The sequence below is a fragment of the Molothrus aeneus genome, chromosome 13 (assembly GCF_037042795.1).
Source record: "Molothrus aeneus isolate 106 chromosome 13, BPBGC_Maene_1.0, whole genome shotgun sequence".
NCBI lineage: Eukaryota > Metazoa > Chordata > Aves > Passeriformes > Icteridae > Molothrus > Molothrus aeneus.
The window spans coordinates 7,513,612-7,541,573 of record NC_089658.1 but is presented as its reverse complement, the minus strand read 5'-3'; the positions used below and the strand labels follow the sequence as shown (position 1 = coordinate 7,541,573).

The following is a 27,962-nucleotide window of genomic DNA, read 5'->3' as shown; positions in this document are numbered from 1 at the left end:
TGGGAACAATACCTGCCACCTTCTCCCTGATACAACACTGTAAAATTTGCACACAATAATATATATCTGCATGATAAATACTTTATTATAAAGACAGAAATCAGTCATAAATGGTATTCAGGAAAGAGACTGATGCAGAAAATTCAGAAGTCTGCTAAAACTACTAAGTGAAAGGAGTGTAGTTGAAATGGCCCCAGTCTGGAAAGAACACTTAACAAAAAGGAACCACTTCAAGTCCAGGGTTTCAAATTGTCAGAGTAATACAGAATGATGACAAAAAGCAAAATTACAACAACTTTGTATCAAAATTATATAAAATGTATCCAATCATGTTTAAAATACTATACTTTCCAATAATATATCCAATCTTTTACCAAATTTGTAAGTGTTCCAGGTGAAGCAGAAAAATGTCTAGGTAACACACACTGAAGAGAAATAAGATTCCTTCTGATGTCCTCAAAGGCATCAAAGTTTCTTTTTTATACTTTTTTTAATTAAGAACTTTGCATTGTTCCTTGAATTAGTTGTCGAATCTTCTCAGCATCTTTTTCTATAATTTTATTTTTAGGATCAATCTTGAGAGCTGCTTCATAATCCTGGAGGCCTAATATAGACACATTAATAATATCAATCAATAATGCAAGAGCATCCTCTTCAGCAACTAACTGGAAATAACTACTCCCCAGTCATATGCATAAAGTATTGATCTTGAGGTTTGTCCTTAAGTAAGATGGCATCAGAATGACATTAGTTTAGCTTCCATCAGTACTTATATTTTGTTTATCTTATTTTACAAAATAATTTTAGTGGAAACACTCTACCACATAAATATTTTCAGGTTTTGAAACATGAAAATAGAGCCTCTTCATTCATGTACATATACACCTATATATGTGTGTGTGCATGAAGGGACTGTTCTAAAGTGTTCTGCAGAAGAGAGGAAATGATCCTTTGTGAAAATATGAACAAAAAGGACATGAACTGTGAAAACCAGAGCTTGTGGGGAAAAAAAAAAATCCTGAGTACAGAAAGTAAAATCTTGCCCACATTAGTCTTTTTTATAAGGTTTCAAAGTGCAAATGAAGCTGTAAGGGAATAATCAAGTGAGGCCTGCAGAAAAAGGTAAACAATGGCCAAAGCTTAGTACTTCAACATTGACATTTTGAATATTCTTCAATTTCTATTATCAGCTTTCACTTGTAAAACTGCTTTACAAAACTGATCTGATACTCTTGAGGAACTGAATAGGGACACTGTAAATTCAGTTATTTTCACACAAATCACATGTACTTGATGAATCATTTCACTCATTAATATGGGCTTCCTACCTCATTTTACAAAGATGTTACTAAGCACTTCACAAGTATTCTAGAAATATTTCAGGTTATTTTAATATCGTCAATGGAAAAACTCCTTAAATTAGGAACACAATCCATTTACTCAAACTTGGAAAGATTTTTCAAGTATCCAGTAAATTTTTAAAAAATTAAAGAATGTGGTATAAAGGTTCATAACAAATAGACATAGCTTATACACATAGCTTATACCTCCTTCAAATCACTTCTCAAAACATGAAGGTGTGAGCTAAACAGAGTTACTTGCATGTCACTATAAATTCCTGTGCATGTTTCCATAAAGCCAAGGCCTCACCTTCAGTGTACAATTCCAGCTGACAAAACGCTGTTCCACGTCTCACGTGGGCTTTCAATCGAGCGTTCTCATTATCAGGAACAGGTGGTGTCAACAGTTCCAGAGCCTTCACAAATGACAACACCCACAGTAGTTATAAGTAGGTTTTCCATAATTTGGGGGTTTTTTTTAATTTATGAACACTTCTCTCACCTAATTACTATTATTATACAGTAACATAAGAACTATTCAAACAGAAATAGAAAACAGCTATTCAAATTTAATATAAATGGCTTGTGACTCTAGTCATTAAGATTTGTATCCATCACCCCCAGTTTGCCACCTACAGTTACATTACCATGGCCAAAAACTGACAAATGCCATGTTAAATGTTTATTGCAGTTAAATAATGTGTTCTGTTTTCATAGATCATATAGCCTATCATGCTACCAAAAAAAAAAAGAAAAAAAGTAGCACTATAAAAGCACATGTGTTTTAGCAGCAGTTACTAGAAAAAGCAAGACCAAAAACCGCCAAGTTTCAAGACTCAAGTACTTATTAGTTCAAAAAATAATAATTCTTGGAAAATTTTCCCACATTATTCAGGTGCCATTTGATATCATTCCTCTTGTGGCACAAATAACAGCTGCTAAAACATCAGGACAATACAGCCCTTGTTTAAAAATGTTTGGTTTGTTAGAAGTTTTTTAAGGTATCCTGCTCATCACCACCATTTTTTTTCCTTTCCAACCAAATGAAGCACATCACAACATAATAGAAACTATGAGTTTACTTTGGTTTTGTTTCCTCTGCTCCAAGTCGTGGGCTTTTTCAAGTGTACATATTGCTACAATATTTTTATCTGTAATGAAACATACTGGCCAATATATGCCATTTGTCACAAATGTGTGGAAGCCTGGTTTAGGGTTTATTTTATTGTTGTTTTGTTTTAAATTTCTGAAAGTTCATTCATCAGTATCAAATTTTAATATTTCACCATGGCTTTATTATATCAATTTTTAATTCTAAAACTTTGAATTGCACTAACATGTATTTACAGATCTGCTTAAAACAGAACCATCACAGTAACAAATCACACTAATGCAAAAGAGCCTGAGCTCCTGGATTTTTATACCTTGGAGGAATCTTCAATAGCTTTGTGCAAATTTCTCAGTTTAAGGTGGCAAGCAGCACGGTTCAGGTACAGCAGGGGGAGTTTATTGTTCAGCCTCACTGCAAGGTTATAGGCGTTTACAGCCCCAAGGTAGTCTCCCATTGCAAACATTTTGCTAAGTGTTAAAAAAGTGAAACATGCAGTTTAAAGAAGGGGATAAATAAAAAATAAACACCTACTTATTGTTAACTAATTTTCAAAAATTTGAGGTTTTAGCATCGTCTCCTTTGAAATGTCCCTTTATAGTCTTTTCTGAGAACAACATAACTGAAGTTCAGTGCACCTTGCTGCTGACAATATAGCTTAGAGATACACAACAAAAGTAGTCACTGCTTACAAGCAATGAAGGATTGTAAGAGTGGACACATTTATGTAGACACAGGACTCATTTTGAAAGCTTTGTATATCTGATTATGATTGCCTAATCAAAGCTTTCTGTATAACACACCTATATAAATAAACCAGTATTTGTATAAAGTCCCTAGTTTATTTTACATAGATGTTTAACATCTCACTAAAAAAGTACAAATGAAATTAAATTCACTTAGGTATAATAGTGCACTGCCTCAACTTTCTTCAAAGAAGGATATACATAATGTGTTTATAATTATTGAGCTTCAACAATTGCATCTCATTCTATCAGATTCTAACCCCTTAAGCTGTCAATAAAATCGCTAGTACGACTACCATGACTACTCTAGACATTCACCAACTCTGTCTAGAATAAATAAAATGTACCAAAACTGAACAGTAGACAAACACCATAGAACTATTTCATTTTTAATACATTTTCAAGTAGAATGTAACTTACTTTCCTTTGTCCTTTAACCAATCTGGATTCTTCTCCTCTTCCTTTAAATCTTCCAGCTCAGATAAATCGGAATTTATTATTCTTCGAGCTTCTGCTTGTTTATGCAGCCACTGTAGACAAAAAATGTGCTAGTATTGTTTCTGAAGCAAAAATTCAAATCCAAAAAAGGATTTTATTTTCATCTCTTCACTCATACTTATCAAAAGAATTCTATTGACCACGTATTTCAGACACAGGAAAATATTTGATAGTGTCCAATATGAAAAACTTCAAAGTTTTCCCAAATATTTTATTACCATGAGAAGTCAGGTTACCACATCTCTAATACATTTTTTGTTTACTTGTCTGTTTTGATCTTTCAAAATTACTTTGTGTTCATTGAATCAAGCTCAAAAGAGGCGTGAGCTTCTTTTGAGACAGAACTGAAAGAATCTTAAATATAAGAGTCAGAACACTTCAAATTTTGTACTTCAAGGAATTAAAATTTAAAAAGGAACATGTTATTTATTAATCTGCACAACAGGGTGAAAAGAATTTTTGTATAAAATTGGGTTTTTTATCTCTTAATTTAAATAAGACTGCCTTCCTTAGAAGATGAGGATAATTGCACAGGTAACATCCCTTGGCACAGACACTATTTTTGTATTGACTGAATACACAATAATTAATTCCCCACCTTACCTCCTCCTCCTCTGCAACACGAGATTCTCGCAGAGCTGTGGGAAAAACTCGTGGTGTAAAGTTGACTTTAATTGTAGCAGCAGCTCGGGGAGCTGGTAACTGTTCTTCCTTTAAATCCTGTGAAAATATACTACAGGAACCATGACCTATGAAAAGAGTTAGAACACTGGAAATGAAAAATGAAGTAAGAGATTTTTCTAGTTTTCAACTGAAGTCCAAAGTACACCTGCCTTAGAAATGTGACACACTAGAATTAAACCTCTAATTGCTTGAGAAAAGCTTAGACTTGGTCTTCTGAAGGGAACATTCAAACAATTTTTCTTCTTCTTCCTAATGTAGCAAGTAAATAAATGGAATTATACAGCATCTGTCACAATTGAACTTAAACTCCTCTTACACCTCTCTCTTTGTTGCTTGTATGATGCTGTGACAGGGCAACAATAAGAGCTAAAACTAACCTATCAAATCAAACAACAGTTAAATGTCTTCTGCTGGTTTAGCTCCCTGAATTGGCTCTCCATGGATCCAAGACACAGGACAGAGAGCACAAAAGGAGATTGAATATTCCATGAAATCCAGTAGTTGGGTAACTTTGGGCAACAGAAACCCCACCCCCAGGAAGTGTGCATTACACTGCCAGAAAGGCTCTCTGATTTACTTTTCTAAAGCTTAGAACAAAACCCACCCTTGTATTTCCAAAGACTTCATCTAGAGCTAAGAACTCATGCGCTTTAGCTCAATAAATTGTCTGAAAACAACAATTTTAAAATAACCGTGAGCTAAAAGAACTGGTTCAGTATGGTGGAGACAAAGATAAGTGAAGAATTAGAAACATCTGGGAATAAAGTTATATCCACACTTTAAAGAATTACAAAGTACAGTTCAATTATACAACCTCTTGTGGATCTGAGTCTTGTCTTAGAACTTCCTTCATTAGGAATCTGAGATTTGTTCATTTTTTCATTTTTTCTCTCTTTTAATGGCTCTTTTTCTTGATGTAATTCCTCTCTTGCTTGTATGCTCTTGTATTTATCACCATCTTTTTGCTGGTTTTTCCATAACTCCAACTCTTTAGTGACCTTCTGCCGCTCCTTTTCTTTTAGATCTTCAATTCTTTTTCTTTCTGCTTCCTCTAGCTATTTGAACAAAAAAAAAACCCCTATGAGATACAGAACATCTGATAATACTGACTTGACTAAGTTAAAGATACCATTATTTTCTCAGTTCCATATCCCAAGCATAGTGTAACCAATAATGTGACCATACTAGCACAATTAATTAAGATGCTTGAAAATGCCTGGGAGAGTAAAGATTTCTGATCAGCTTTTAGAGGTCTCATCTTTATTTTACTAATAACCCTAAGGTACAATCCAGAAACATTCAGAAATAAGTTTTAAACAGTGAAAATCCTAGCCATGTTCCAATGTAGATCTCTGGAAAATACAGAAATGTAAAATATATGTGATGATCTGAACACACTTTTTCTTATTTCTCGTCTTTGACATTATTACATATCTAGAAAAGGTACAACATTTCTACTAAGTCACTAACTGTAGCTCTTTCTGGTCAATATTGCATATGCACTCTTAAAATTTCATTGCATGCTCCAAAAAAAATCCTTTGAACACAAATGAAGGGACCAGACTTTTTATATACATACAAATTTTAAGAACATATCTTAAAATATACATAAAAAGCAGAATAACAAAGACACAAACACAAAAAAGACAAAAAAAAACCCAAGTCTGATATAAAATACAACAAAGAGTGAGAATTTTTAAAATCAGTATTTTTTCACAGTGCTAAAGGACTAAACACCTGCAAAGGCCACAAAAGACTACAGTTTTGCTGCATGACTGTAGTCTCCTTTGAACAGACATAAATCTGAGCTTGTCACCAAAAGCTTTTATTACTCACAGAAAGTGGCATCTTGTAAGCATTTTGTCAGTAACATTTTCATATTTGGTAATAAATAGGTTTAAATGCAGAGAAATAATAATAAAGTTCACCACCACCAAAATAAAAATTGGAACTTTTCATATTCTTTAACATACATTTAACAAAGCATCTGCCAGATTAGTTGGTAGGTGTTTACATGAATGTCTTGCAGAGCTTCTTCTGAACCTACCTTCATTGTGGCCTCCAAAGCATATTTTTTGTTTTCCTGTTTTGTAATTTTTTTTGCTTCTGTCTCCTCTTTTGCCTTTTCTTGGGCTTTTAGAACAGCATTCTCTCTCAGATGTTGTAGTTTCTCCTTGTCAGCTTAAAAAAATAAACTATCTTAGTCATTGAGGCCTGATGTTCTATTGGTATATAACATGTTAATGAAAATTATTTCTTCTGCTACTTTGGCAAAATACAACACAATTACAATTCAACAAACCAGGGTCTACCAAGCCCATCTCTAAAAGAGAAAAATTAAGATTTACTTAAACACAAAATGTTTTAAACACAAAACAGTTGCACAAGAAATATTGTTTTATTTCACACACACTAGAACTAGTAGATATTCTTTGTTCTCACATACTTTCTATTTTTAATAATGAACAAGGCTGAACTGAGCAGATATCTACTAGCAGAAGTGTCTCAGTATGGTTACCTTATACAGAATCTAGTTTTCTGAGTAGAAAACTTACCATTAGCTAGAGTTAGGGAATCCCACATGGCTGGTTCTTTTTTATACAAAGTGAAGGAAATGTTTCCATTTCCAATCTTTGCTGTGCTGTTTGTGTCATCAATAGGAGCATATAAAACAGCTTCAAACAAAAACGGAGGGATGCTTACCTACAAAAACATAATTTATGCTAATATTTACTGTTTTCAATTAACTCTCACATATTCAAAGCAGAGCACAAGCATACAGTAAACCTCAAGAAACAGATACTATTGACAGAAGTAATTTGCCTTGTATCCACTGTGGAGGTTTGTAGAAGCCCAGAGAAGGTGCTTCCTTCCCGTTAAGGGTGGGTCGTCACAAGGTAAAGATTTTAAAAGTCTGTTCTTCAGCACTGCAACAGAAGCCATGGATTTCAAATTTAGGTTTATCCACAGTATAAGCAAATGTATAAATTCAGTCCATGTATGAGAGTAAAGGCAGTGGCACCTGTTGAGTGGTAAGAGCATTAGTAGGGAATGAGCAGTGCTAAAGCCATGATCTGCCGCAGGACGGGCGTTTAACAGCCCGCAGCAGACAGAGGGAGATGATAAAAGATAAAGGGTTCTGCCATAAAGAGATGATAAAAGATAAAGGGTTCTGAATCTGAAGAGTTGCCATGGTGCACGGCACGCGTGCTTCTGAGCAGGGTTCCGGAGTCACCCCGCGGCCGGGCGCGGCAGGAGGCCCGTGAGGCGAGCGGCTCCCACCTTCAGGTACTGCTCGCTGCAGAAGATGTTGGCGGCGGTGGCCCGGGCGCCGCGCAAGGGCAGCGAGAGGTACACGGCGGTGAGGCTCTGGCGCCAGCTGTGCTCCCGCAGCCACACCGGCATCGCCGCGGCCGGAGCAGCTCCGGGCCGCTCCCGGCCTCGGCCCCGCGGCGCACGCCGGGAGCTGTAGTCCCCAGGGGCCTGAGGGCCGCGGGCACCGCTCCGGCTCCGCAGAGCGGGAAGGAACGCAGCTCGTGTCATCCACGTACATTTCTAGAAAGAGACAAACTGCTGACAAAAACTATCAAGCGTTAGTTTTTATCAAAAAAAAAACCATCTGGTCCAGCCTCCCTGTTCAAGTAGGGTCATCCCAGAGCACATAGCACAGAATTGTGTCCAGACAGTTCTGGAATATCTCCACTGAGGAAGACTCCACAGGCTCTGTGAGCAGCCTGTACCCACAGAGAAGTTCTCCCTCAGCTCAGGCAGAACTTCTTGAGCATCAGTTTCTGCCTGTTGCCTCTTGTTGAATTGCTCAGAACCGCTGAGAAAGAGCCTGGCTCCATGCCCTGGCACCTCCCTTCAGACATTTACACATTGCTGAGGTCCCCTCCCAGCCACCTTTCCTGGGGGCTACACGGGCCCAGCTCCCTCAGCCAGTCCTTGTAAGAGAGATTCTCCAGACCCTTGAAAGGACTTGGTAGCTCTGTGCTGGACCGGCTCCAGGATCTCCATGTCCCCAGTACTGAGGAGCCAAGAACTGCAACACTCCAAGAGTGGCCTCTCCACGGCTCAGTAGAGGGCAGGATCACCTTCCTTGACCTACTCTGGCAATGCTGGCACTGAAACTTCCACATGTCCCCTAAAAATAACTGGGTCGTACAGGCAGCCCCATGCTATTTCTGAGCAATATTGTCTGCTGCGCTCTCTGCCAAAAACTCAGGAGGTAATTTGCACATTACCACTCCGTGTTTCTCAAACAAACTGTAACACTGTATCTGCCAAAATAAAGTCTAGTATATTGAAAGCAACTGCTTCTGAAGACAACAGCCTGAAAGATGAGCCAAACACAGCTGGATAAAAATTCAGGTATGTTTAAGTTCCTCAAAAGTACGCAATTACCTAGAAATATTAGTAAAATCCATAAACAAAAAGTCAAGTTTTCCCTCTTTCTTTTCAAATGAGACCAAGAGTAATGGAGTTTAACATGGCTCACATTAGTTAGTATTTCTAATGTGCATCACTGAAGATTTAATTTTTATGTTCTATTACGTATAATACACAGCAATATTCAAATAGTAGAGGTTACTTTTAAGTGCTGTTTATATATAAAAGTAGGTATTGCAGAGATTTATAACTTTTTTTTTTTTATATAACAGCAAGAAATCCATCATAACTCATATTACTTCTGGGTTATTCTCCACTCTCACTCACCCACATCAGTATCATCTGGAACAATCTTTGCATGGACTGGAATCTGTAAATTGAATTAAATTCCTCTTTCCAAGAACATTCAAAGTACATAGCAGCAGCAGCTAGAATGTGTTGAGTTTGCTGGGGTCCCCAGGATGAGGTGAGAGATGAGGAATCTGACTCCATGTTCTCAGAAGGCTGATTTATTATTTTATGTACTTATATTATATTAAAAGAATGCTATACTAAAACTATACTAAAGAAAGGATACAGACAGAAGGCTTAATAAGAATGATGATGAAAACCTCGTGACTGACTCCTCAGAGTCTGACACAGCTGATGGTGATTGGTCATTAAGTAAAAACAATTCACATGAAAGCACTCAAACATGCACATGTTGGTAAACAATCTCCAGCCACATTCCAAAGCAGCAAAACAGGGAGAAGTAAATGAGATAATATTGTTTTTTCTCTGAGGCTTCTCATTTTCCCAGGAGAAGAAATCCTGGCAAAGGGATTTTTCAGAAAATACAACAGTGACAAGAATGACTATAATGTAGTAACTCAAAATCTCCTACCACTCCAGCTGTAGTCATCCAGAAAGTCGAAGGTTTTGAGTGCAGGTCTTCTGCCTTGGTCACCCAGGTGTCATTTTTAGTTTAATCACAGAGAATATACCGAAATGAAGCAGCGTATTATTTATTCCTGCTAGAAGAAGTATATTATGCATACATGCTTTACAAGACACAGTTATGGTTACCAATATTTAGTCTTCTCAAATTACACAAAAGAGCTCCCATACATCAACCAAAATGTCTATTTACTTAAAGCCTAGATCTGCAAAGCAAGGCTTGTAGGAGAAACAGTAAATATCACTGACAAGTTCTTATGTCAAAGTAGCAGATTTAGCTGCTAAAGGACACAAAAGGGATTCAGCAAGGTCTTGGATCAACCTTAAAGGTTTTGAAGTGATGTGTATGTGCAGAACCACCACCTCTGTCCCACCCGCCCCACAGCCTTACCTGGACAAGCTGCTGTGCTCTCACTGTGGCACACTTGAAAAATAAACAAGAGACACCCATGCAGAGTGGTTCTTCTGCTGGCACTAACTTTATCAGTCAAAAGTCTGCAGTGCAAAGTTTGCAGTGTAAGAAGAGAAATTTTTCCATTGAAAAGCTGATTCCTAAATTCCCATCACCTGTGCCATGAAGGATGCAGATTTATGTTCCAGACAAACCTTAATAATATTATTAATATTCTGCACCTTCTAGCTGCCTATACATACATATATCTTTTCTGGGGTTATTTCACTTCTAATGGCTTCAGAAGTTTTAATATAGGGGAAAAAATCATTTAGATAGTTTACATTTTCTTACCTTTAATTATTAACCTTTTTTTCTCACATCCTTTCTAAGTTCTCTCTCATTTCTCTCATCTCTCCATATTTTTAACAAAAAGCAAAAACATTTTATGAGATTCTGTTTATTCCAACAAACTGTTTTGCATATGTAGCTTGGGACCTATATCAGTTACTTTTAAAAATTATTGGTGAAGCAGTGATTTGGTATGTGTTAGTTATGGCATTTTAACTAAAGGAAGAGCTCTGTAATAATTTTATAAACTGGAATGAATAATTCTTTGTATAATCACTTTCCAAGTGCAGAAAGTTATTTAAAAAATCTATTTGGACAAATGATGCTTGAGCCTTCCTTCCCATCCTGTGAAGAAATAGGGCTGAAGGTACAAGATCTTTTCCCATCTGCTTTGAAGTCACTGCAGATGAACACCTTTACGGAACAGTGGAGCTCTCCAAGAAAGGCAGGAGCTGTATTTTCTGATCCATATGACCTCATGCTGCTTCTTGCAGGATTACACCTAATCCAAATGCCTTCTCGCAGGCAGAATATGAGAAGCATCCATCTAGGCATTACTTCATCTGCAGAAAGTCCACAGGCAACTTCCCCACAAAAATTATCTTTATTTTAAAAGAAACTGAAACTAGACAACAGAAAGCAACAAAGTTACATACAGTGCTGGACAAAGCCTACCATATACATTTTCCAAGAACACTTGAATCAGATTCTGATATATGTTCTTCTAAAAGGTAAAAATATCACATCATTATTAACAAAAAAAAAATTAAATGTCAACAATCTTAATCAGCTTATATTTTGCATTGTTTGGATGGCAGTAGATTGGTAACTTGCCTTTTTCTACTCACTTTTAATTCTAAAAGGAGAAGGTGGACAAAACATTCCAAGTCAGAAGGCCCTAAAGACCACAGTGCCTGCTCTAAAGGCCACAAACACAAGCTTAGAGGAAAGACCAAGTTTTGAATAAAAATCCCTAACAACTTTGTATAATTTCACATTTCAGAAAGAAAAGAAACTATCAAGAAAGAAAAACAAAAAGAAAAAATGATATATTAAGAGCTTGCCCTCCCCTTAAGTTATAAGGAAGCTCAGATTTAGACCATTCTGTAGAGGAAAAGATGAGTGTCCAGAAACAGACAACTCTCATAACTCCAATCCCAAAATGTCTCCAGTACAGCAATTCCTGAAATACAGTGCACAAATCTCCAAGGAAAAAGGTGGGGTTGGATCAAAAAATTATTTTGAAACAGTTTCTTTGAACATGAAAAGGAAAATTATGTATGGTAAACAATGCAGAAATTGTTATTCCCCATGGTGCTGGGATAAGCCATTTCTAAACCAGGAGACAAAGGGTAACACTGAAAACTTCAAGCTAGAGGCAGCACCTCTGAGGGCCTGAACACCACTCAGAACTAATTACCCCAGAACTGATGACACACAACACTAGGCCACTAAAGGAACCTTTCTTTTCTTCTATAGAAAGCAGAAGTTATCACTTCCACATAAAGAAGTGAATGTGCATAACTCAAGATGTAGTGTAGGATATTTATATTGCCTTAAAGAGTTCTGCTAAGTACACTTAGTTTCCAATTTTAGGGAAGAGTCTATTCTAATATAGAAAGCTTCTGCCAAAACTTAGCAACTGCAGAATAACTTTAAAATACATCCAGTTCTACATCCTCCTGCATATATCTAATCACATCCAATAGACAAAAAAAATTATATGCCTTCTAAACAAACAAAAAATTATATGTTTTGTGAAACAAGAGTGTTAGAATAGAATTTTCACACACAAGAGCTGATTACCAAATGTTCACCTATTTATCAGTGGATAATATTAAGAAATTCATATTAAGTAATGGCAACAAGATGATAATGCATATCAGTGCTGTGTGTTCTGAAAGGTACTCAGTTTTAATTATTAACTGCTACCATCTATCATACCTCATTCTATGCAAGACACCTCACCAGCTACCAATCCATAAACAATAATGTTTCACATACTTCATAGAGTAGCTTAAAACACATCATGGTATGAAATAATTTGTATTACATAGTAATTTAATCCCTGGCCACAGGGTTAATGTTGGACAAAGTCTGGAAACTTTTCCAATTTGAATTACATACATTAACTTTGTCACACACCACAGCACTAATGCATGTATTACATCAGACATGCTCTAATTTAAAATCAAAACAAAAAAGTTGTTGCAAAAATACATGTCACCAATGTGGAACACATTCAAGATTGTATAAAAAGTACTGAACTGATATCCCAAAACAGGTATATTTAAGCAGTACATAAGGAAAGATTAGTTTTAATATGAAACAGTCATTTAAGTCACATACAACATGATAAGAAGCATGACTTCCTTTTCTTAAAAATGTTACACCAATACTTTTACTGACAGGCAATGCTTATTTATAAAATGAGAGGGATATATTTAATGCAGATGTGTTACTGTATTAAGCTGGAATAAAGACAAATGTTAAAAAGGTGCTACATTTTAACACCACTGATTTTGTAAAAATCTCAAACCATATAAGCATTTCACTTGCAAATATCACAGGCCCCAAACTGCAAACGCTTTAAAACATTCTTGATTGTGTGCATGCAGTTTCACCGACTTCATTAATTGTCACATGCTTGAAATTAAGCCTGAAAAATGTGATTACAAAACTGGTTCTTAGATTAAAAACTGCAGAGGTCACAAAGTACAATCTTCTTTGAGCAGCCCCCAAAATTATAGTTTTCTTTCAAGTAGAGCAAACTTCATTACTTTTCTCTAGCTTCTTTCATCAGAAGATCTCAAATAAAAACTAGGCCTCTAAACAACCTTTGGAAGTAAGCATCACTCCCATCTTCTTTCAGAAGAGACAAGCACAAACCTGCTAGTTTCAAGTTGTAGAGGGAATGAGTAAAACAGGAAGAAACAGGATTTTTGCTACCTGCCCTCTGGTCTGTATCCAGCACTGTCCCTTCCATGTTTTCTCATTTAAAATTGGTCACTAGCAAAAAAGTATTAAGGACAGCACAATCCACTTTATACCTTTCTATTTCAGCCTGAGTGGAAAAAAAATTTGGGAGCAATATAAGGCTGCATTTCTGATCATGACCAGAAACCATGTAAAAGGACACAGGCATTTCCCACAAAAATGTTAAGGTTTGCAAGATTTACAAAATCTTTGCAATATTTTTGGTGTGCAGCACCAGTACAATCTAAATCAGCAGTAATGAAAGAAGCACATGAGAGTTCAATACAAATTGTTTCATGTATTACAAAAACCTCACCTATTCTAGCCAGCCCTCCCTCCCTCCCACCCATCATTCTAGAACTAACTTCTAATGCTAATCAGCTGACATTTTCCTAGTACCTCACTAATTAAACATGATTGCTGTTTCTCCTGTGCATACTTGAACTACTACTTAGTCAACACATGCAGAGAAAACCAAAATATAACTGCTCTCTAGACAAAGAGTTCAAGTATGCCAAGAGCATATCAGTAGGGCAAGCATATTGGCTGGATGACTTCTGGAGATCCTTGTCAGTCCTATCTCTAACATGACTGTCCTAACAAGTGTGGAGTTGGTCGTTCATTTGTTTTTATTTCACATCATTGACATTTGCTAATGCCTTGAACTTACAAGTTAATAAATGAGGAAAATTTACTGGGTTACAAACCCAATAGAATACCAGTTTAGAAAAAATCTAAAATAAATGGTTAGAATAAGTTTCATAAATCCACAATTTAAGGCCTTATAAAATGATATTCCAGATGATTTTAAGTATTTAAGAACACTATGTTTAAATACTAATGTCCTGACAGCTAATCTAGAAAATAGTTGCCTAAATTCATGTTGGGTTGAGGAAAAGATTAAGAAATACATGGTTATTTTAAATACAATGTCTGCTCCAACTGTCAAAACATGAATTAGATTTCTGAGAAGAAATGCCCCAAAATCTTCTCACAAGAGGCATGGGGTGTGGGAGTGGGAAAGGTAATAATATCATCACTGGAGCTTTGGTTGAATTTTCACTGAGCAAAATTCTGATTTCACTTACATTACTGTAGGTGTGAACCAGCTCCATTATGTTCACAGTGCTAATTGTTGCAGAGATTAAACTGATTCCTAGAGGAACAAATCTATCTGAACAAGGTTTGGTTTAACTGCTACTTCAGGCAGCAAAAGCAAATTCAAACAGTCTGTCAGTCATTAGGAGCACTACTGAAGAATAAATCTCTTCAACAGATGTTGTTGCTTGTTTGGTTTTTTCTTGGTGGTTTTAAAATCACACCTCTAACAAAACAAGATTAAGTCTAGTTAATGTACTAAATTAAAGCAACTACTGATGAAAACAGCAGCTCTGGATCTATCTTACACTTCACATCTCCATACAGGAAAATTCTCAAGATATAAAATATGTCACTTACACTCTAGATATAATTTTCTTTTTCCTGATGAGAGGAACACAAAAAACAAAAAAAAAGACCAAAAACCAAAACCAGAAACAAAACCCCACAACCCAACCAAAACAAACAAACAAAACAAAAAACCAACCAAACAAAACCACCCCACCAAAAAAAACCAGCAGGGTAATACTGCACTTACACAGCAAAACTTTTCACTTTTAAAATAAAACAAGTTGTGTAGATCTGCACAGGATCTTCCAGGAATGTACACAGTAGAGCCCATTTAAAATCAAACACAATGGTGAACTACCAAACAGGCCTTACTTTCACTCATTAGCATGGCTTACCATGAAAACTACCTCTTTATTAGATGACTGAATTCTCTATAAACTCTTATATCACTCATCACTCACAGACCTGAAAAATTTATCACATTAAGGAACATGACTAGTACCTGTGAGCTTGGCATATGATTTAATTGCTGCTTAAAGACTGTTTCCAGTACAGTGGTACATATTCCAAGCAGAATCTGTTATCACAGTGCCTCCTTTTATTAATTCCAAACAATATTTCTTTCAAAAGAAACGTTTTCAGTTGCATGTGCAACTTCATCACACTGCTAAGGCTGAACTGTTCAAGGCTAGATGCTTCCCAACATTCAAAAAAAGAAGGGGAGTTATTTTTGAGATCAAGAATAGGATCAAATTACCCTTATTAAAAGAGAATTTCTTAGCATCACACATGAAGCTCTAGTGCCATGCATACTTGTCAGTAGGATATCAGGTTTAGCAAAGGAGCTAAACTTCTGATTACTTAGTTCTGATGTGAACTAAACTCACCTGATATGACAGCTGTATTTTCTTTCTTCATCTTAGATTTCCTACTCCCTCACTGCAAGACAGGCTGAGGCAGTGGTGGGAATTTAGATTTAAGACTTTGCTAGCCAAATTATCAAGCAATTCAGAGAGCACACTCCATTGCCTTGCCCCCTCCTTCATGCCAAGTGGGCTGTGTAAGCTCAGGGTGACTGAGCAGGCTGGAGCTGACAGCCCTAGGAGCTGGGCAGGATTTTCTGTGCACTACTTCATCCCCAATCCTCAGGCAGCACTGAGGCAGGAGACTGGAACCATCAGTGAGAAAGAATGAGAGAGAGGTGCATGACTGCACAACCGTGACAGAGCAAAGACTGCATCCCAAGGTATGTCCTCAAGATAGATGAATTAAGGTTACATGTGCAACTCTACTTCTGGCATTCTCTAGATTTAAAGCAGTGGACTTCATAAACTCAATGTGTTCTTCTTCCAATTTAATCTTATTTGACAACAATTTCCAAATAATGCAAGGCCTAGCAAGAGCCTTCAGCATGTAATTGCTGAGAAGTCAAGAGATTATTGCCTTTTCAAGGAAACAGAAATGTGTAATAGTTAGAGGGTTTCATTGTGTTACTAAGCATGAATTCATGATTTTTGAATAGCACATTAATGCTTTACTTCAAAAATAGGAAAAAGCACATACAAAATTCTCTGTATTTACCCTAAAATAACAACTATTAGTACTGCACATTCCTCCATGTCATCTCTACAATATTCAAAGAAAGGCTAGCAAGAACATCAATAACAGACATTCACGCCAAAAGAAAAAAACAAAATAATGAGTACTTGCAAATATAGTACCATTAAAACCAAGCACTAAATGCTAGTGTTAGTTAACACATTAATATACACTAGCAAATTAGGGCTATTCATACAGGCACATTTTTTCCTTCAATAATATTGTCAATGCTCATCCTACTTCCGATCAATTGTCAGTTACAGTTTTATCAGAAACAAAAAATATTCCATCCTGTAAAACATTTGCACGCATAAAACTAAGAGTACAAAAGCTGAGATGGAAGTTTATGAATGAATACAGATTAGGGGGAAAAAAGATGACAGCAATCAAACACAACTGATTGTCTGCAGAAAGTGAAGTACCCAATTTGTAACTGAATTTTCCTAGCAAGTATTTGCTCCACTAGCAGCCATTCAGGCTGTCAGCCCTCTGTGTTCAGTGCAGGTGGCCCTGCAGTGTCTCTGGTGCGCATTAACTGCACATCCTTGTCAGCCATGCAAGTGTCACAGCCCCACACTGCCGATGCCTCTGCCGTGAGGAGCCCATAGGCTGACTCTGTCATGCCTGTACAGATCCGGTGGAACCATTTCTGACAAGAGGCTTCACACAGGATGGCATCCTGGTCATCATTGACTTCATGTGTACAAATCCCACACGGGTACACGGGTTCAGAGGACGAGTGGCCGTGACGACTGGGATGGAGGGGGGTTTTGCTGCTCTTTTCAGAGTTGCACCCTTCAGCAGTACCTCGAGGCTGGCGGGACTTGCTCTGGGTCCCATTTGAGTGGCCAGCATTGGTGCTCTCAGCACTGTTAGAATGGCTGCTATCCTGGTTCACCACATTGTTTCGAGTAACGTTTTTCAGGTCGCTGTTACCTTGACTCACAACGTCCTCTGTCCTGTGATGATGCTGATGAGCAGCAGTGCTCTGGCTGGATGCTTTGCTTGCACCTTGACTAAAGTCTTGCTTTTGTGCTGATGATTTTGTCTGGTTGTACGTGTTTGGTGGAGGAACAAAAGAATGGTTTGACTCTAGCTGAGAATTTGGAAAATTTGGATTGTTTCCAGGACCAAAATTAGTTGGCACATCAGGGTGAGGTATCTGACCAGAATGGCCAAAGTTCTCCCCAGGATTTGGTCTGAAATGCTGAGCAGACATATTGACATTTTGATTTATCTGACCACTGCCATAAGGTGGTTGATTCCCAAAACCTGGGTTATCATGAGGACCAAAGCTGAAAGAGTGGGGTCTACTAAAACCCATGCCAACAGGGTTTTGAGGAAGAGGATGTGGCTGGTTTCTGAGGGAGTAAGAACCGCCATATGGTGAGGACACTCTGGGCAGCATGTGAGGTGGCATTCTGAAAGTGTTATAGCCTCCAAAGCCAGGATAACCAGGATTACTAAAATATGGATTTCCTGAAGGAAGTGGTTTATAAGACACAGTATTATAGTTGTCATCAAATGGATTTGCAGCTACAAGGTGGTCAGAGCTTGGGTTCGGTGGTGGAGCATATTCAGATGGAGGAGGAAATGACGACCCCTACAAATATTTTAAATACAACACTTGAATTAGTTTTAGTATTTCCCTGCAAGACAGACCAACCACAAAGGCTCTGGATTAGCAATACAACTGCTGAAAGAACTGTTCAGCTGTTGTGTAAAATTCACCCACTGTACCCTGCCAGGCTGTCTGAAATTTCAGAGGCAGGAGAGGAGCTTGAGCTCCAGATAATGTAGTGATTTATAGTAGTTTCAGAGTTTTAAAAAGTTTGCAGTTGAAAATACTACTTGATATGTGACTTCTATTTCATAATCTTTTACAAAAGACAAGCAACAATATAGAAATCCAACTGTCACAAACACATACAGAAAGTATTTCCAAATGTTGAAGAGCACATTTGAAGCATTTCCCTAACTTCATTTTGGGTTCATGTTACTGAATATACATCTCATAAGACACCCCACTTCCATGAGGATATACAAACCTAATGGTACTACTGTAACCGTAAAAAAGGCATTCAGAATATAGGAGTCAGCAGACTGGTATTCTCTATAGCCTGTGGAATATTCTGTGCTGTACATTTCTATACCAAACAGCACTCAGTGATTGTGGACAGTCTGCAAAGCATAGGCAGTAGGTATGAAACACGAGGATTATGCTCTGGTTACAGAGCATAATCAAGTGTTTAATGGAGCCCAGAGTCTGTTTAAATGTCACCAGTGCAGTCATACAATTGAAATTCATTCTAGACTAGCCTGTAGGGAACACCTGCTGGGTTCACCCTCACACTAACTGTGCTCACAGAAAGCACTTCCTTCTAAGTACTAATGAACTAAGACTGAAAATTTATTTAAAAAAAAAATGCTGCATTGCAAATTTTAACCTGGTCAGAAGGAACACAAGCTAATCTGCATGTCCTCTAATTATTACCATTCCAGAACACAAGGAAACTCCAGTAAAAAAAGAGGTGTGAAGCCTTGTAAAGTAATGGAATATTTCTCAGAGCAAGGTTCAGTGTGACTACTTTAAAACAAAACAAAAATGAAGAAAACAGATCCATATCTCAATGGACTCTGCATAGGCCTAACAGAAAGTGATTGTTTTACCTCCATAAATAAAGGTATTCCCACTGGGCAGTGCCAAATTAACAGATACTCTCACTCAAAGCTGAATGAACACACAAAGGAAAACTCGGCACTATAGATACCCAACTGCTTAAGATATTTTGTATTGAGGCTTTCTTTTCTGGAAAGAACAACTGCATAGAAACATCACATTGCAAGGATTCACTGGAAAGGAGCTCTGCCTGATTTAGCTTTTGCTTGGAAATCACCTGGGGAGTATGCCAAGAGCTTGGTCAAAGCATTAACAAACTGTACTGATTCATTAGCCCACAAACCTACACATACAGGAATGAAAGTAAGGTAAGAAGTAGTCTCATGGCAACTATTCACACTGTATGGATTTCTACCAATGGCTACAAAGTCATTAAAAAAAAGTCTGCCTCAGAATCAAATCCCTATGGGGAAAATCCCAGTTGTTGCACTCTCACTGTGCTTCTCTCTTTATATGTTTTTGGCAACTTACAGGGATTAAAATAACTTCAGTACAACTACTACTATTCAGGAAGATTTCAACTTCAAAGTAAAACTGAAATACTTGGTATGTAGCTACTATTTGTGACAAGAAATTGATATTCTGAACAATGAGAGCTACTCATACCAGCAAACAACATTTGAGTTTATTAAGAATTCAAAAGAAGCAAAGGGAATTTACCTGTGTATTCGCTTTGCGCTTTTTCTTGTCAGGGCTCCCAAGCTGAACTCCTGGTCCTCCTAACCCATCCAATCCACTGTCACCACCTACAAGATACCAATCAGTGTAGTAGTACATTAATTATATTGCAGACTGTATTGTAAGTTTGCCTTTAACTACCATAGCCTCAGATACCTGTTACAAATACTGAATTTGCATTGACTCTGGTGCCTTGTGTTGCAAGTGCTAAAGGAGCACACATCTGGAGGTAAGCTAACATCCCTCCTATACCTGTCTGCTACCACTTTCATGTCCCATTCATGCTCATTCTTATTGAAATAGACATTTCCATTTATTTTATTTTTATCTGCCCCTTGATTCTTAACATCTCCACATCACCAGTTAGAAGTATTTCTTGTTTGCATAAATCATAAAACTTTCAAAAGCACTGCAAAAAGCCATGGCTAAGACTCGCCTCTTAACTCACATAGACACTGCATCAGTGTAACAATATACAACAGATTGTTACAATCCACCATGAAGGAAAAGAAAAGCAAACAGTAGTAGATCCATGAACAAAAACCATTGAAAACTTGCCATGTTGTTTAGACTAATCTCCAGTGCATCAAATCTAAATTTCACTAAATGCAAGACTTGATCAAACAAAAAGACGCCTGCCAATAATAAGTGAACCTGCTCACCTCTGTAGAAATGTTATAAAATAACTGAGCAAGTCTATCCTGGCACAAAAAAAAGGTAAGGAATGTTCATTTCATTGGTTGCTCAATCAGATTTCACCCTGAGCAATACAAAGAGATATCTGTACTTCCCCTGGGATTCTCCACCTTTCACAACAGTGGGACAAGCTCTCAAATTTGTATAAATCGTGGCTTCCATTTTAAAACCCTAGCAAGACCATCAGTGAAAAATAAAAATGGCAATCTCATTATTATCCCAGTCAGTCTGTCTTCACAGGCTCTAGTGAAATTGCAATATGGGAATGCAAAGAAAACCCTGAGCTGAAGTATGAGAAGCATTTTCAGGTGATACCAGAGCAACACATGTACACATGTTAAAGTACGAACATCATTATATTAAGAAACCATATTAATTCTTTTTTTCCCCAGGCCCATTAGGATAATAGCTTATTTGCTCTTTTATATAAATATATGGTAACAGCACAGAACAGTAAGCAGGCAATCCAACCTAAAAATTTTACTGTTGTTTGTTTAAAATTTATATTCCGAATATGAGTCAAACTTTATCAAGATGCAAGCATCCAGCTGAACACACAGGTCCTCATTACCAAAGACAACCTGGAGATAACTGTGAATTATCAACAGTGTTATGCAAAGCAGCACAATGTATGACATTACACTGCTCTGTTAGACAAGTGTTCCCAGCAGACAGGTAAGCCAGCTTTAGGAATATTCAGCAACATAACACAAAATCTCTTCTCACAGGGAAGCAGCAGCCCTATTGTACACAGACCAAAATATCCAAGTTATTTGAAATACTCCTGATCAAGGAGGCCTGACAAATTTTCACTCCCAGCACTTCCTCCAGGCCTCCTTTTTTTTTTCCTTTTTTTTTTTGAGGTTTCAGGGAATTTACCAGTCCTACTTCAAGTAAGAATCCAGTTCTGCCTCTGCTTTAATAAGTTCCTTTTGGCTCTAGCTGTCACTGTTAAAATTTGATTTTATTTTTCATTACACATAAAGAAGATACATGGACATCCCAGATCAACACCTATCAAATTTTAAGTCTGAATTTCAAAGACAAGGGCATGATGTCACAATCAAGGTCTCAAAATAAATTCAGGCTTGCACATAGCATATTGTGGTCTAAGGTACAATCAGAGAAACTAGGGATTACTCTTTAAAAAGAGACCTTTTAGCCTTGATTTAGAAGATAAAATCCTGCACGTACTAAGTGTGCTATGAAGCATTGCCACTACCTTACCTGTAGATACTAAATGACTACAGCATAATGTTTTACATAAAGAATGATGGCAAATTTTCCCTCAATTTCAAATCTATAAATCATCTTCTTTATAATCTATTTCCTCAAAACTGTTCCTGTACTTTCTATAAGCTTCTTCTCCAGCATTCCTATAAGTTTATACTAAATTTAGTGTAAGATTGCACTGTGAACAGTAATCCTCACGACTGCATAAATGACACTCCTTTTCATGTCCTTGTATTCTTAAAAAATAATTGATTTTAACTATTGATAACAAAATGTTCCAAATATCCAGATTTCTTTTAATAAATTCAACAATAGCAGCACAGACATCAGTAAATTTGTGATCAAGTAGAATACTTAGGGTCATACACAAGTGCTGGTTTACAGTAGCTGAAGTTAAGACTTTACAAAACTACATATAAATTCCCTCTCTGGGACATCATTCTTCAAAAGCACCAGCATATGAACATGAGAATTCCAGTGACAAGTTCCATCAATTTCTACCTGAATTACTTTCATCAGCAAAGCCATTCACATGCCTTGGTTTACAGAAGGGAGTCCTGTGTCTGGAAAGGCACAAAGCTTTTGTATTTTCACTTCTCACTGTGTGAGGCCAATGATTTCATTCAGCCCTAAGAATTTATATTTTCCCTGTGGGCTCTATAATGATTTAATTTATACATGAAAGGAAACAGAATGTTAGTCCTAGCATACCTCCAAAAAAAAGAGTGAATAAGGCTCATTTTCATGAAGCCAAAATAAACTTTCCACAAAGTCACTTTTGGTACCTACCACACAGACTTTCATTAAAGGACTACCAAGCATTTTGGAATGCTGAACTAATGAAAAATTATTCATTGTCTAAGCCTAATTTTTTGGGCAGAAATACAATCCTTTTGACTGGGACATCACCTATCTCATGGATCTAAAGATACAAATACATATCTGATAACTATTCCCCTATTAAACTACAGATAAAAATAATTTCAGCCATTCACACTTGTGCAAAGGAGAAGAGATAAGCCTCATATTCTCTTTTACTTCATACATACCTAAGATGGGCATTTTCAGTGTTGGTTAGGAGAATTGCAAGTTGTAGTTTGGTTTACACATTAAGGGATTTTTACTTTGCATGTAATTTATGCCATACTTAACATACTGCAAATACAGCATGGAATATTTTCATATTCACTGACAAATCTCAGTCTAGGTTTGTATTACTTTATCTCAGTAAGAACATTTTCCCAAGAAACATAAATGGCTGAATAAACTTTTCATTAGAGGCAGAAAACTAAAAATAGTCTCATTTCAACCAAATTTGGTGAGCCTGTTCTGTGGCCCTGAGACTGTAAACAGTTTTGATAATAAGCTGTAATCAGGTGGAACTCGGTGGGTAACTCCAGCATGTGAAACCATATATGCTTTAATATTTGCAGAATCAGGGCTTGAGAGTGGAGGAGTCTAATGAATCCCAGTCTCCTTTGTAACACTGCTGTGTGTCTTCATTCTCTCATTTTCAAGCTTGCAATCCAGCTGTTACTATAGCAGTTTTAGAAAAGCAAACTGTAAATCAATGACAATATGCACCGTGGAATCCACACCTTTTCCCACTTATCCAACCAGAAAAAAAAGCTTAAAACACCAAGAACAATAGAATTCCAGAGGCAAAACAGGAGGCAAGAAAACAGGAAGCACTAAATTGCAAATTTTATAATTTTGCCATGATTTTCACCCAAGTCAGTCACCCATCCTGCTGTCTTTGATTATTTCATTCAGAGAGGCATTTCTGTGTCTAAGGACTATAAGGACACAACAATCGCTACGAAGGCTGATGTGCCACTGCCATTAAAGTCAGCTGCACTGCCGAAGTCGGAGGAGACCCTGCATTTCTGCCCTTCTCCCTACTCCTTTGAAAGAAACGCATACCTCAAACCTCACCAGAGCCATACACCAGTGCTATTAGTAAAGAAATAGTATTTCGATTTTTTTCTTTTTTCATTTCCCGAAAAGGGAAACACAAAACCCCAACTACACTCAAGCACAGGAGCCAGGACTGGGGGCAGAAGAGCGAACACTCAAGTGTAATTTATGGGCTCTGCATCAGCACGAACTCGGACATGTGGCACTGCCGCCGTATTCCCTTGCACCAGCAGTATGCTCGCTGCATACTAATGCGCTGCACATCCCCAGACACACAAGAGACAGGACCGCACGCCGCCCTCCCCCGCGGGGCACACCTGCGCGCACGGCGAGCCCCGGGGCTGCTTTTCAGGGCCCGCAGGCTGCGGGAGCCCGCGGGGCCCGGCCGGGCCCCACCGACCAAACTTCGAGCGGCCCCCGCACCGCCGGCCCCGCCGCAGCCGCAGGGAGGGACCGCGGCGGGGGCGGCCCGGCCCGCGCTGCGCTGCGCGGGGAGCCCGGCGGGCAGCGGCGGCGCGGGCGGTGCGCGCATCCCGCGGCTCCGCCGGCGCTCCGCACGGGAGCCAGGCCCCAGCGGCGGCCGCCCCCGAGCCCGGCCCAGCCCTCGCCGTACCTCGGGATCTCTTCAGCGCGATGGGGTCCTTCTCCTGTTCCGCTGACATTACAGACAGCAGCGCATGGCTCCCAGGGCGGCAAGAATCGGGGCTCTTTGATGCTGCTGCCGCCGCCGCCGCCGGCCCGCACCCCGCCCCCTCCGCCCCCGCCTCCTCCGCCGCCGCCCCCGCCCGCCGCTGCCCTCGCCGCCGCCGCCCCAGCAGCGGAGCTACGAGACTTTGCAAAGTTTGGGCGCGGGAGGGCTCCGCTACAGCCCGCGGCGGGGGCCAGGCCAGGCGGGGTCCGGCGAGCGGAGCGCCGCTGCGCGGAGGCCGCCCGGGGGTCCGCGGAGCGCCGAGCCGCGCCGGCCAGGGCCCCCGCAGGCTGCAGGCGCCCGCCTCGCCCGGCCCCCGCCGCCGGGGCTGCCGGGCCCCGCGCAGCGCCCCCGCCGGACACGGCGCCGCTCAGCGCGCCGAGCCCCCGCTGCCCGCCGGCTCCCGGGCGCGCAGGGGCGGCAGCGCCCGCGGGGCGCTCCGCGGGGCTCGCCCTGCTCCCGCCATGAGCGCGGCGGGACTCTGGGGCCCGGCCGCGCCGCCGCTCGGAACAAAGGCGCCGCGCTGGGGCGGCTCCGCCGGCGCCTCCACCCTCCGCTCGGGCACCGCCGGGACTCGGTCCGGCCGCGGGACAGCCGCGGGGCGGGCCGGGGCTGGCAGCGCCCGTGAGCGCGGGAGCCGCGGCAGGAGAGGGCAGAGGCCGCCTCGGCCGCCGTGCGGGGGGAGACGCTGGCCGGGACCGCCTCCGGGGCCGTCAGGGGCTCCACGGTGCGGCTCCGGTGCGGCACGTGCCTCACGCCTGCTTCCCGCCTCCGGGCTGCGGCTCCCGTTCTCCTGCCCACCCCGGGGGGGTGTTGAAGCGCTGGAGCACCGCGCTCCGGCGGCTCCCGGGCAGGCGGGGGGACCTTCCGGACGGAGGGGCTCCACACACCGGGTGTCACCCGCCGGCCGGGTCACTGGCCTGGGGGTACCGCACAAACCACTGGGCCCAGCCGGTGCCCTCGTGGCGTCGGTAAACTCTGCCGAACCCTTAAAAACACACGGGACAGATAAATCGCTGCCGGTGTCGGTGTAATCTTGTGCAAACACATTCTGCCTCAGTTTCCCATCTTCTGAAGTGGCTGCATTTTAGAGGTGTTAGGTATGCAGTTCTTGATCTAGATCAAAATTGTTAATCAACTGCATTAAAAGTACTATTTGAATAAAGATTTATTCTCCCTATAAGGATAAAAAATGCCCAGCTGTACAGTAAGGGGTTTGCTTACATGCCTGACTTCGAAATACTTGTCAGTGCTATTTCTTTATGTACCTTCTTGTTAGATGGATAGTTGATACTTTTCCAGTATTTGAAACACTTTTTCTGAGGGGAAAAGGTTACATTCATGTAAGAATGTAACCTTAAGATATTGGTATGGCTATTACTTAGTTATACAAAATGCAAAAGTAAAGTGGAGAAAGTAATTCAATTTATGTTGATTTCTGTCCTTCCCTAGACATCATTTTTATTTGTCCACAGTCTCTTACTTTGCAGCGATCCCAGATGCATGTACCTCAAAGTACAGCACACCGCCAGTATTCTCATGGGATGTGCTGCTTGATTCTGTGTAATCTTCCTGAACAGAATATTAGCAAGGTGGGTGTGAGCTTGTCTATATTTGGAGGAAGATGTGCCTTATCTGTGAAAAGATTTGCATTTTCTGTGACAGAGCTTGCTGCAGGCCCGGCTGATTCTCCCAGGGCTGCAGGAGCTTTGTGCACGGCTGCCGTGTAATGGCATGTAGACTGTAATTATGGATGCGCAGATTGATGTCACCGAGTCTGTGAAGATTCCTACGGGGACATTGTCTGCATCAGAAATGGGAGCTGGGAATTCAGATTTAACCCAGTGCTCTACTTGCAAAAAATTATGTCTGTTTTGCTGTTCATCCAAATTCAGCTTTTAACTGGCTCAGGTCTTTTGTGAGCAATCTGTGGGAATCCTGTTGGACTCACTTTTAACTCTCACTGGAAATAGCTGATGTGGTGTCTGAAAGGAACTAATTCACTGGCTCAGGTGCTTGCTACACCAGCATCCCAAATATTTCCCCAAAATCTACAGAAGTTCTCATTATGACACACAATTCACCACCTGATAAGCCTCACTGCTCATTGGTTGGCCTTAAAATTACTCCAACATTTCTTCCTCTCAAAAGCTGGCATTAATTAAGAAGACTTAGGGATAGCTAGTTAGCAACTTTCCAACACCTTAGTGGAAGTTACCAAGAAAAGAGAGACAAAGCTCTTCACAGAAAAGTGTGACAAAAAATTAGACTCATAATCTGAAAAGAGCTTCCAACGGGGCAAACCCCAGAATTACCTGGTCCAAGTTCAGCATTAGACTTGCTTTATGCAAGATGCTAGACTCAAAGGCAAGACTTCCAAAGTCCTTTTGAACTGTAAGGATGTTGTCATTCTGAAATAATTTTTTTCTGGAAAAAAGGGACACATTTAAGGAAATTTAGATTTCAATAGTCTTAGCTTGTAGCAGTATTCCAGCATCAGTAGAGTCTATTCCCCCACTTGCTATGAGGGAAAAAATACAATAATTCATTTTTCTAAAAGGTCTCTTTTCATGTTAAACAAATTTAAGTGCTAATTCTACAACCTTGTATATGTTTCACAGCACCAGTGTGATAAACAGGACTGTTTATCAAGGCTGGAGGGGGTTTCTGTCAGGTCTGAGACAATACCAAAAATCTGGGTTTGCTGTTTTGCTGGAGTTACACCCCTGCTCCAGACACATTTGCTCTCCTCCTCCACACCTCCCTTTGTTGGTAGTAGAACTGAACACGTGCATGTTTATAAGTTACACTGAGATGTGCTTTTTATGCTTTTTTAGCCTGGCTGGCTATGCAGCTGATACTACTCTGGCAAAATGTGTTAAGCAGGTCTGGGTCTGTCAGGAGCAGAGCATCTCTGCCGACCTGACTGGGCTGTAGCTGTAACTGAAACTCTTCGAGCATGAGTCACTGAAGCCATTTCAGTGCAAACTGCTCTGCCTGCTGGTGAATGCTGCATCTGTTCTGGTGATGCAAACCAGGCCCCACCAGCACACATCTGTTTTGTTTCTGCTTTTAATCAGCAAAAATTAGGACTGTCTAAACTTCTGCACTAGCCACTTAGCCACATAATATAAAGTACAAAATACAAAACAGAATCTAATTAATTGTTTATTCATGTTTTAACTTCAATCTGAAATGAATACAAAACTGTTTGTAGGAAAAAAGCGCAAAATACATTGGCTTATTAATTGATCCATGAAAGAATGTAAGATTCTATCTGTAGCCCATTACATTAGTTTTCTTCCATATGACACAAGTCTGACAATGATCATGCCTTTGTCTAGTCACATTGCAAATCACTGGTTGATGAAACACATTTTTCTAAGCTTTGCAAGACAAGTTATTAGTGAACTGATCAAAAAATGTCTCAGCACAAAGGCCACTCTAGTGTCATATCTACACTCAAACAAAATTTTTAAAGTTCAAAGCAAGCTCTTAATTATGAAACCTAGTGAGACTAATCGATTTTTTTGGGGTGCATATTTATTTTTTCAGCTTACATCTGAAACATGTATATGCTGAAGTATCTCAAAAAAAGCAGCTTTCATGCACTCCTGCCGACAACAGAAGACTTATAAAGTTAAAACCTACAATTTTCCATTA

General features: G+C 39.6%; 2 protein-coding genes across 2 annotated transcripts; both read right to left on the bottom strand.

Moving 5' to 3' along the window:
• Positions 1 to 61: 61 nt before the first annotated feature.
• On the bottom strand, positions 62 to 7,809 carry DNAAF4 (dynein axonemal assembly factor 4). The gene is made up of 9 exons (XM_066558895.1): positions 7,659 to 7,809; positions 6,932 to 7,079; positions 6,424 to 6,557; positions 5,191 to 5,431; positions 4,296 to 4,441; positions 3,615 to 3,724; positions 2,765 to 2,918; positions 1,651 to 1,756; positions 62 to 604 (listed from the first exon to the last, which is right to left on the bottom strand). The coding sequence occupies exons 1-9, from the start codon at positions 7,779 to 7,781 to the stop codon at positions 495 to 497; spliced, it is 1,272 nt and encodes a 423-aa protein (XP_066414992.1). The 5' UTR covers positions 7,782 to 7,809; the 3' UTR covers positions 62 to 494.
• A 7,502-nt stretch (positions 7,810 to 15,311) lies between these two features.
• Positions 15,312 to 24,334, bottom strand: PYGO1 (pygopus family PHD finger 1). Its single transcript, XM_066558845.1, has 3 exons — positions 24,225 to 24,334; positions 19,748 to 19,833; positions 15,312 to 18,010 (listed from the first exon to the last, which is right to left on the bottom strand). Exons 1-3 carry the CDS (start codon positions 24,271 to 24,273, stop codon positions 16,889 to 16,891), a joined length of 1,257 nt encoding a protein of 418 aa, XP_066414942.1. The 5' UTR covers positions 24,274 to 24,334; the 3' UTR covers positions 15,312 to 16,888.
• Between the last annotated feature and the right edge of the window lie 3,628 nt (positions 24,335 to 27,962).